The 10,244-nt window shown below is 41.8% G+C and overlaps 1 protein-coding gene across 1 annotated transcript; it reads left to right on the forward strand.

The window, feature by feature from the left end:
* Positions 1-179: 179 nt before the first annotated feature.
* Positions 180-3,812, forward strand: cutc (cutC copper transporter homolog (E. coli)). The gene is made up of 9 exons (XM_071905456.2): positions 180-264; positions 499-569; positions 955-1,014; positions 1,393-1,602; positions 1,881-1,916; positions 2,161-2,294; positions 2,446-2,473; positions 2,579-2,684; positions 2,823-3,812. Exons 2-9 carry the CDS (start codon positions 500-502, stop codon positions 2,932-2,934), a joined length of 756 nt encoding a protein of 251 aa, XP_071761557.1. The 5' UTR covers positions 180-264; position 499; the 3' UTR covers positions 2,935-3,812.
* The last annotated feature ends 6,432 nt before the right edge of the window (positions 3,813-10,244 follow it).

The raw sequence follows: 10,244 nt of genomic DNA on the forward strand, positions 1-10,244 counted from the left end.
AAGATTTTTTTAATTTCAAAATTTCGTTCCAGAGAGACGGGACGTCGAGATGGTTGCTGCATGTTTTGTTGCTTGACGTAGCCCGCATGGGCGGTCAACGTCCTTTGGGCCAATAGAGTTGCTTGACGAGTTTAGCTCCGTCCAACCGTCAAACCCAGTGAACAAAATTCAAATGCTCCGGAAAACAGCGATTCACAGTAGCAGCAGTCAACAACAACATTGCACTTCATTGCACTCCCAATGAATTAGAAGTGGACCTGACAGGTAGTTCTCGTGGAAACTAAAACTGTGCTGATTTAGCTAAGGGATTATGGATAGTGTTAGTTAACAATCGCAATGAATCACTGCACTCTCTCTCTCAATTCAGTTCAATTCAATTCTGCTTTATTGGCATGCCAACATTCTCTCTCTCCCTCTCTCTCCCTCTCTCTCCCTCTCTCTCTCTCTCTCTCTCTCTCTCTCTCTCTCTCTCTCTCTCTCTCTCTCTCTCTCTCTCAGGATGGCAGAGGGCTTTTTGATGGAGGTGTGTGTGGACTCAGTGGAGTCTGCTGTCAATGCTGAGCGAGGAGGTTGGTAGAATGTAGAGTATGCTTTTATTGTCAGAACTTACACATTTTTAAATGTAATCCACCATGATCTGCCAGTTGAAGAGGCAAGGCAGGCTGTTCTATACTTGAAAATAAAGTGTTGAGATACAACTTTTTGCCTGTCAGCATTAGCAAAGAGATTTAGATTTTGAGGAGCTGGTACCCTGCCTAAAAAAAGACTTTTTGGTGTCACACAATCTAATTGCTGTTTCAGACACCTTTCCAACAATCCACCACACAATAATTCCTGTTAAACACTGAGCGTATGAAATGACATGCAGTATTGTGTCAGAGCTCAAAGGTTTATGCCCATAAATGTATTTTATATTGAGATAGGCGGCGTCTGAATGCTTGTCTTTCCTAACAGGTGCCGGGCGGCTTGAACTGTGTTCTAGTCTTCTGGAGGGAGGGCTCACTCCCAGTCTAGGTGAGCACAGGTGTGTGTGTGTGTGTGTGTGTGTGTGTGTGAGAGAGAGAGAGAGAGAGAGAGAGAGAAACAGAAAGAGATGAGTATAAGCTGAAACTAATGAACGCTGTGGTGAAATTGGGCCATTGCAGCAATTAATAGAACAATACAACAGAAAGAACCTATTGAAGATAATGCAACAAGTAGAACAAAATGAAGATAAAGATTCAGCATCTTCATTATGCTAATACAGACCTTTTAAAAGGTTAGGTTGAGAATTGCTGTAAAAGAGAATATATTTTCATACTCATACAAGTATCAAAGGTAAATCATCTTGAATGTTAGACAACCGCTGAGGCCAAACAAGCAATTAATCTCTCCTCATTTGGTCTGGAACAGGTCTGCTGCAGGTAGTGAAGCAGTCTGTCAAAATCCCCGTCTACGTGATGGTCCGCCCTCGTGGGGGGGATTTCCTGTACTCGGACCAGGAGGTGGAGGTGATGAGGAGGGACATAGAGCTGATGAAGAGCCACGGGGCAGACGGACTGGTGCTGGGAGCGCTGACTGAGGATGGACGGGTGGATGCAGAGCTCTGCATGGAGCTACTGGGTAGTGTGTGTCTGTGTTTTTGTGCATGCAGGTCCGGAAAAGGCCTAAATGTCTTACATACACGACTCAAGGCCTTGAAGAAGGTGTTGATACAGTTAAATATAGCATTTACCATCTTAAAGTCTTGGTGCAGTATTTTTCTGGTGAGAAATCAGCCCAGTCTCACATGCTTGGATTCTGATAGGTGCCTGTGTTTCACCTTGGTCTTGTCTTAAAAAAAAAAAACTCTTTAAAATGCACAAGTTTTCAAGTTCCGTTTTCCACTCTCTCTTCACCAGCTGTTTCCCGCCCTTTGCCTGTCACCTTCCACCGAGGTAACATGTATTCTTTCAAATTTTTAAATTACAGCTATTAAAGCTTTAAAAAAAAAAAAAACTATAAAAAAAATGTCTACTTGAAAAATCTCATAAAGCCTCAAAAGGTTTTGAAATGAAAGCCCTTTGAAAGCGTTCTCATTTATTACAAAGCATGGCACCCAGAAAAGTGCATAATGACTTGAACTTGTACATCCTTGCTCTTGAATTCATATTCATTCAAACACCTTTCATCTCATTGCAGCTTTTGACATGGTGCATGACCCTGCCGTTGCTCTGGAGACTCTGGTATCTTTAGGCTTCCAGCGTTTGCTGACAAGTGGCTGCGACAGCTCCGCTTTGGAGGGGCTCCCTCTCATCAAACGGCTGGTGGAGCAGGTACGCACGTACGGACACGATGTTAGCGAGCATGTGAAAATGGCACGGCTGTCTATGCCGCCCGGTCTATGCGGGTGTGCAGCTTTCTTGTCCATCTGTTCTCGTGTCTATGCTTTGTTTCACACCCTCCACCTCTCCTGCCACCCAACAGGCTAAAGGCAGAATTACCATCATGCCAGGTTAGTGCTTTTCTTTTTCCTGCTGAATGTCATTAAAATATCTCGCTTCATGTGCAAGTGAAGTACTCAACACTGAAGCATGTGTATATTCTGTTTTTTACACAGGAGGGGGGATCACAGAGAGGAACCTGCAAAGGATCCTAGAGGGATCGGGGGCTCAGGAGTTCCACTGCTCCGCCCGCTGCAGTAGGGATTCTGCCATGAAGTTCAGGTGAGTTTACATCAAGGCTATATTAATATTGAGGTGGGATTTTACCCATATTCTCTCACTATATATAGATAGATAGATATTTCTTGTAACTATGTCTCTCTTTTCATTGCTGTCTTCCCAATAATGTTTTATGTGCAGGAACACCGGTGTGACGATGGGAGCCTCTTTCTCAGCACCCGAGTACGGCCTGAAGGTGGCAGATGTGAGCAAAGTCCGCACTCTCAATGCAATTGCCAAAAACACCATGTGAGAGGAAATGACTGGACAATCATGACAGAAGACAAAAGAGAAATACCGCAAAAGTAATCATGAGTTTATTTTTAATTTAATTTTTCACATAGCACTATTTTTCTCCATTGTTATCACTGATTAAAGAGAGACGGCTCAGGTATTGTCCTGCAGCCTTTTGGGAAATGCAGTCAAAGAACCTCACAATGGAGAGAGCAATGAATAATTTAACCTGTACTGTAGGGGGGTAAGGGGGCTTAGAGACAGTGTAATAGAACACACAATAGAAGATTATAAGTGTATTTCCAAAACTTCAGAAAAGTACCACTCAGTGCGCCTGGAGGATGACAGAATAATCTGAGTTTTACTTTATTCAAGCCTGATTCACCTCCTGTCTTTGAAGCTGCAACCCGACTGACTACACTGTGCAGAGCTCTCCCACTCAGCAGACAGTAAATACTGATTTTATTATTAACACAACAAGAGAAAGAGCGCTGTGTGGGTTCTTCTGTATTCCCAATGGACAAACACATGTGATCAGCAGCTGGGCATTAAATAATACAAACAAAAAATATCAAGGTCTGTCTGAAGCTAGAGGCTTACTTTCAAGTGTGGATGATGACAGTCAAATGTCAAGGCACTCTGATTAGGTAAAAAAGTTAAAAAGCCTTTTTTTGACCAGATGGTGTTTTTGTACTGACTTCATTTATTCATTATGTTTGATAATGAATTTCTCATGCCCTTAATGTGTTCAACTGGGGTTCAAAAAGAACTCCACATTTTCTATTGATGAAGCCTCTCTACTTGAAGTGGAAGCTAACTTGAAGCCATTACCTTCTCTAAAAAAAACAACTTGTCTTTACTTTGTCAGAACTATTATAACTTCTTGATTCAGTCTGCGTGGGATTTAATAAAATATTTTTTAAGATTTGAGAGCACTTTCTCTTTATTTCTTTATGAGGCCTATTGGTATTCAAATGCATGCACAGTTTGTTGTTCAGAAGCCAGGAAACACTGCCAAACGTACAATTACATATGGCAAAAGGGAGTCTATGCAAAGAGAAGACACGCTTTATTGTCCCATGGGGAGATTTGCATGGAATTCTGCTGTTGTTATCAATAAAACGCATCCACATCAACGTAAAATAACATACAAGTAAATTAGCCTCATGCTTAGACAACTGCACATACAAAGGCAACCAGTTGCCAAAGCCATTAAGGAACAAATGAGTTTCTGTATTCAGACTGCACTGGGAGACCCTATAAGTACTCAGAGTGGAGAATGTGAGGTGGGTGTATGTCTGTCCTAATGAAAGGTTGCTCATACACTAGATGGCTTTAATTGACAAGTGTTGCTTGACGTTCATCGCCCTCTGCTTTTACAAAGCAACCGATTGGTCATTTAAGCTGTACAGTACAGAGAACCAAACCATGCAGTGATGTTGTATCTAGTGATGCTCTCTGGTCTGGAGGAGCAAAATAACTATTTAAACTTCAAAACTGTCAGCCTGTCACAAGTCAAGCCTCTGCTGTAGTCTAGAGAAAATACTGTCAGCATTAGCTGCCCAGCCCAGTGAATTTTCAGTTTACAACAGCTAAGCTCCACTACCAGCGTCGCGTCGCATTGCCATCAGCGTTGCGCCAGTGTGACATTCTCCCTGCTCCACAGAGCGCGTTGACTTTTGAATGGATTCACCAGAAAACAAACAATTCTACTTTGTTTCAATGAGGAAGAACGCGTGCGTCAGCCATCGAGAATTGAACCTCTGCGATTTTTTCGCTCGGACGCAGCCATCGGACGCAACGCCAGCAGTGGAGCATCTTAGTGCTGGTAAAGAAATAATTCCTTCGATGGCTGACGGCTGGAATGCTGACTCATGTCTTTGCTGTAGCCTGCATGCGTGACAGCATTGTGACTTGATGTCATGCCATTGATAAAATTTGTCTTTGACACACCACATTTGTGTTGAAACCTGGTTTCATTCATTGCTTTCATTCTCATCTAAATATATTGCTGTTGTCAGGTGAAAACCTTGTATCTTGAAAATGTCAATATTTCATGAACTGTGAAAAAAACAGCACACTTTTTAGCTTGATGGCCATGCATTTTACTTTATCTAAGTTGGTTTTGAAAAGATTTCATAAACAGATATATAATTTTCTCAACTTAAAGAGGAGGATGTCATTTTTCAAGTAAAATCATCTGAAAATCTGCAAAATTGGAGTTAAGAGGTTTTCACCTGACAGTGACGATATGTAATTGACAACCAAGCATTTACAGTAGTAATGATCTGGTCAGTCGATGGCAAGGGCGGATATTTCATTTCACTGTTGGGGGGGGACAATAAACAGAAAAATTTCTCAAGAGCAATTCCTGAAGGGGACACCAAAGGTGCCGCCAAAAGTACTGTTGTATTAAATGTATATAGAGGTTCATTATGAAACATTTCCATAAGCACTTCATTCCTTTCTTATGAAGATTTTATCAAATTGCCTTTGATATTACTGGGGTCTTTCTACTTGGCGTTTCGGTGCACTGAAAAATGATCGGATGTCTGTTTTTCTTTTCTCTGCCATTTTAACTGACTGGCTGACAAATACACACACACACACACACACACACCCCACACACACACACAGCATGCAGGTTATTTACAGTAGTAGGTGAGATGCAACACCCATTAACTGAACTAAAGCTAATATATGCCTAATTAGATTTAGTTTTCCCGAAAAAGCAGATCTCTAATGTTTTGCTGTCAATGTGTAAAAGTCCAGAACGCTATGAAGCCTGCCAGAAACTTACTTATATTTTAACATAATGTTTGTTGTAATTATGTCTTTTTTATTAATTAAGTCTTCATTTATTTCCAAAATTATGAACAAAATAACATAGTGGCAGCCATTTTACATGCAGTAAGAAAAAAATAATATACTTAGAACCTAATTACATAGGGTAAGTTAATCTTAAATATTATATTATAGAAATATTACTGTTACCATCTACAAAAGATAAAGTATTTTGGTATGAAAACCCGCATTTTAATTTAACCAAGTATCCTGTATCATAAATACATGTCTGGCATTTGTAACAAACCAAACCGCTTGAAAATCGGTCGAAAATTCAGCGAGTTATGATGATTTTAATTGTGGACAGACCTCCTGCCTCCATACACACACATGCATTAGGAGACGCGGCTCCGTGCCAACACGCTGACGCACAAGATTCAACCGCGAGGTAACGGAACAAAATGTAGTCTGATTACAATTGTGAATGTGTTTTATTCTATTGAGTGGTAGAAGTAAAGAAAAATGTCTGACACATCCTTTGTTTTAAGTTAACCTTTGCAAAGTAACTTCTTACTGGAGGTCAGCCACCACTGACACACTTCCAGAGATCCTCCACACACACTCGTACCGAGGGCTAATGTGTGTGTGTGTGTGTGTGTGGGGGTTCGGGGAGGCAGGTAGGCAGTGGACCAAACCACTGTGAGGCGTATGAGGGGGGGACGCAATCTTTCGAAACTTAAAAACGCATTGTTTTGCGTCTATAATTAGCACAAGTGCTTTCAATGCATATTATTATAATATTTAAAATTATATAGTTATGTTTACAATGATATATTGAGGGGGACAACTCTCTGTTAGTCCCAGGAAGGGGGGGTCCGGACCCTCCTGTCCCCCCCGTGATTTCCGCCCCTGGTCGATGGATGAAGGCAGTCAGTCAGTCACGTAACGCTTAGTGAGATGTCGCTTCGTGAGATGGCCTCTAGAGGGCGTCTTTGACTAAGAGATGACCCCGAGTCTCTTGACAGGAAACAAATCTATATCAAACAAAAAAGCTATATCAAACTAGGCTATATCATGGGGTCATTGGGCAGAACGCACCGATACGCCGTTCCGGGAGTGAATTTGACGAAGTAACTGGCGTGTTCCGGTTCTGAAAAAATAAATACAGAGCAGTACCGGTGGTTGTACCTGTTTTAAGTGTCAAGTCTTACTTATTATTTTAAAAAATTGATGAAAATGAACAACTTAACTGCTTCAAGAAATGACATATTTGCGATTGCTGACGCTGTTGCGGCAGGGGGTAAAAATGACCCCCTGGTGGTTCTAGGGGGTATTGGAATGTTGGCGGTTCCAGTGTTAAACTACTGGTTCGGTTCGTTTTATGACCAAAGTTTTCCGGCTGGGTGGTGTTTGGACCTTCGGGCCTAGTGATGCGCGGGTCAATCCGAAGCGCATAAACCCGCGGGGGCGGGTTAGGGTCGAATGATGATATTGAGATTGGGTCGGGCGGGTGCGGGTCAAATGGGCTACACACAGTACACACACACAATGTAATTCTAGACTAAATTTCAATGGGTTTTAAATTTAATTAACAGAGTAAACTTCTCCAATCTCCAGCTGGTTTATCCCGCCATCCATACATTATATTCTGCGGGTTGCGGATCGGGTTCGGGTCGTTGTTTTATGTGTATGAAAATGGGTCGGGCGGGTTCGGATACGTTTATGTGTCGGGTCGGGCGGTCGCGGGTTGAAAAAAACCTGACCCGCGCATCACTATTCGGGCCAATCACAGTGCTTAAAAACGGAAAACTCCACTCAACCGGGATGCCTGGCGACATTAAACAAACGCACAATCAAATGACAGACAGACGGTTCAATCTGAGCCGCGGAGCTGACAGGTTGTTGTGAAAATGTCGAGGCAGAACAAACTACACATTCTTCCCTATTTTCAACCCAATGTGAGTGATAAAACAATGTGTTCAAGTGAATTTAACTTGTTTCTACGAAGTAGCACCGTTATGAGCGAAGCTAGTCTACTGTATTTCTGCCTCTCCCACCATGTTGACTTCCAAAACAGCCCAACGGACAGAAATCTATCCGCCAGTGTCCGTTTTCCGACGGATCAGTGCAAGTAAGGAGTTCAACACACGCGCCGTGGGCCTGTACAGGATCTGTAGGCCTACTTGTTTTAGCCTCACCCACCTCCAGTTATATTTCCTAGCATCTGAAGTCCATCCATGTTAGACCTTTGCCTCCAATATCAAGTAAAAAGCAATTAGGCTGAGCTGGGCAGGGCTTTCTTCTTTGGTACAAGATAATTAAGGGATATTTTACAGCCAACATAATGCCCACCCACATATCTGTTATAAATGTATAACTATAGTTAATAGTATTAAACATTTTGAGGAGTGTAAAATTTCACCTGTCCATTTACGAGACTACAATGTCTCTGGCCTCATTCTGTATTGCAGTCAGTGGTTCTCAACGTGGGGTCCGGGGACCACCAGGGGTCCTTGAGGGAGATCCAGGGGGTCCCCAGCAAATTGATCAATTGTTAAACTTCACCATTATTTCATTTATAAGAAGTTAACACAATTAGAGAATGTAGAAGAATGACTATTTTGATCATAGTTTCTCTGTTATCTCTCTACCTACAATACAGATAGTCATGGGATCATCATCATATCTAACAATAAAAATATTCTTAGATTTGAGTCCGAGAGACAAAATCTCATCAAATGGGGGTCTGTGGCTCTAATGTGGACTAAATTAGGGTCCTTGATATGAAAAAAGTTGAGAATCACTGCAGTAGGTGATGTGTCAACATGTCATGCTGCTGTCCTTGGGGCCACACACTCTGACTCAGCTAGATTACAGGCCATGTGATGTTATCAAACATGATGTAATGATTAACCATCACACACACACACACACACTGCCTGTAAAATCACGGTGGGAGGAGGATTGGATGCATACTTTCTTGTACCTCACCACACACTTTCATTAATGGCTCTAGCATGGTGGGATTAAAGCATTGTAGATAGATCAGTCTGAGTTATGTTATTCCATTCATTTTACTGCATCGTTATATAAGCAAGCTTTATTACAGAACCTTTGCTTGTTTCTATATTCACTAGACAGGATAATCTTGTGTATCATCCTTATTTACTATAGAGCTCTGTTAAAGTTGTTTGCTGGTCATTAACAGTGAGATATACAAGGTTGTAAAGCTGCCACTGTGTTTTAGGGCTGAAACGATTCCTCGAGAAACTCGAGTAACTCGATTACTAAAAATCATCGATGCAAATTCTTTGCATCGAAGCTTCGTTTAATCCATATAACTATATACACACTCAGTGTTTCGCACAGATGATTATTACTGTTGCACAACGCGCTGGAGAAAGAGAAAATAGCGAGGGGCGAAGAGAAGAGACAGGCCAGAGAAAACGACAGAAAGTGTCCAAAGTTTCGGATCCAGTGTTGCCAATTTGGCGACTTTGTCGCTAGACTTAGCGACTTTTCAGACCCCCCTGGCGACTTTATTTCTCAAAAGCGACTAGCGACAAATCTGCCGACTTTTTCTGACCATGGGAAGCAATGTTAATGTGTTGAATCCCAAAGCATTTGGCAATAAATTGGTTCGGCTGATGCCGGTTTTCTCTACTTGCTTGTCTAATCCAGAGAGGTCTGACGGTCACAGCGCTTCCCACACACAGTGTAGCTCCTTCCCTCCACTGAGAGCAGGGACTGTAGGATAGGGTCCACTTGTAATTTCTACCGGCGTACGCCGAAACTGGCCCGGGTGGGCGGAGTCAGCACTCAATATTAAAACGGGATGAGATGAAGGCTAGTAAAGAATGCACGTTAATTATGGCTATATGTAATGGCTAGTTAAGAACGTAAATCAATATGGTGGCTAGTTATGATGTCCCTAAGTTAGCTAAGTTTTGCTCAAGAAAATAACCACAGAAAATAAAATGCTGCAGTCAATTTGTGAAAGCCTGAGCTTCATTCATGTTATTATTATGATAGTCACACACACACATACACACACACACACACCTACTCCCCTCACAGTGATGCATAAAATACCCCAGAAAATATCAGGTGGTGTAAGTAGCAATTGGAGCCTAAAATGCACCAGTCCAATACAGCAGGTATATTCAGTTTAGTTTGATTGCAGTGAGTAGGGTCAGCAGGTGTAGGGCAACCCTTCAACATAGTAAATAAATGTACATTAGCCAGTCTTATGAACTTGTATGATATTTAGGCCTAGTAATAAATATCAATAATAATTATTATTTCACCTCGTTTTCAGTAAATCACAGTGTCGTATGGACAGCTTCGTGCGGACAGCTTTTCTCTTTTGTATATTTACTATTGCTCTTTAATAAAGCAAAAGTATTTCTTATCCGATTACTCGATTAATCGATGGAATAATCGGTAGAATACTCGATTACTAAAATAATCGATAGCTGCAGCCCTACTGTGTTTATACCAGGCATCTGGATGGGGGCCATGTGAGGCAGAGTGGGTAGGGCACTC

The sequence above is a fragment of the Centroberyx gerrardi genome, chromosome 15 (genome assembly GCF_048128805.1).
Source record: "Centroberyx gerrardi isolate f3 chromosome 15, fCenGer3.hap1.cur.20231027, whole genome shotgun sequence".
Lineage (NCBI taxonomy): Eukaryota > Metazoa > Chordata > Actinopteri > Beryciformes > Berycidae > Centroberyx > Centroberyx gerrardi.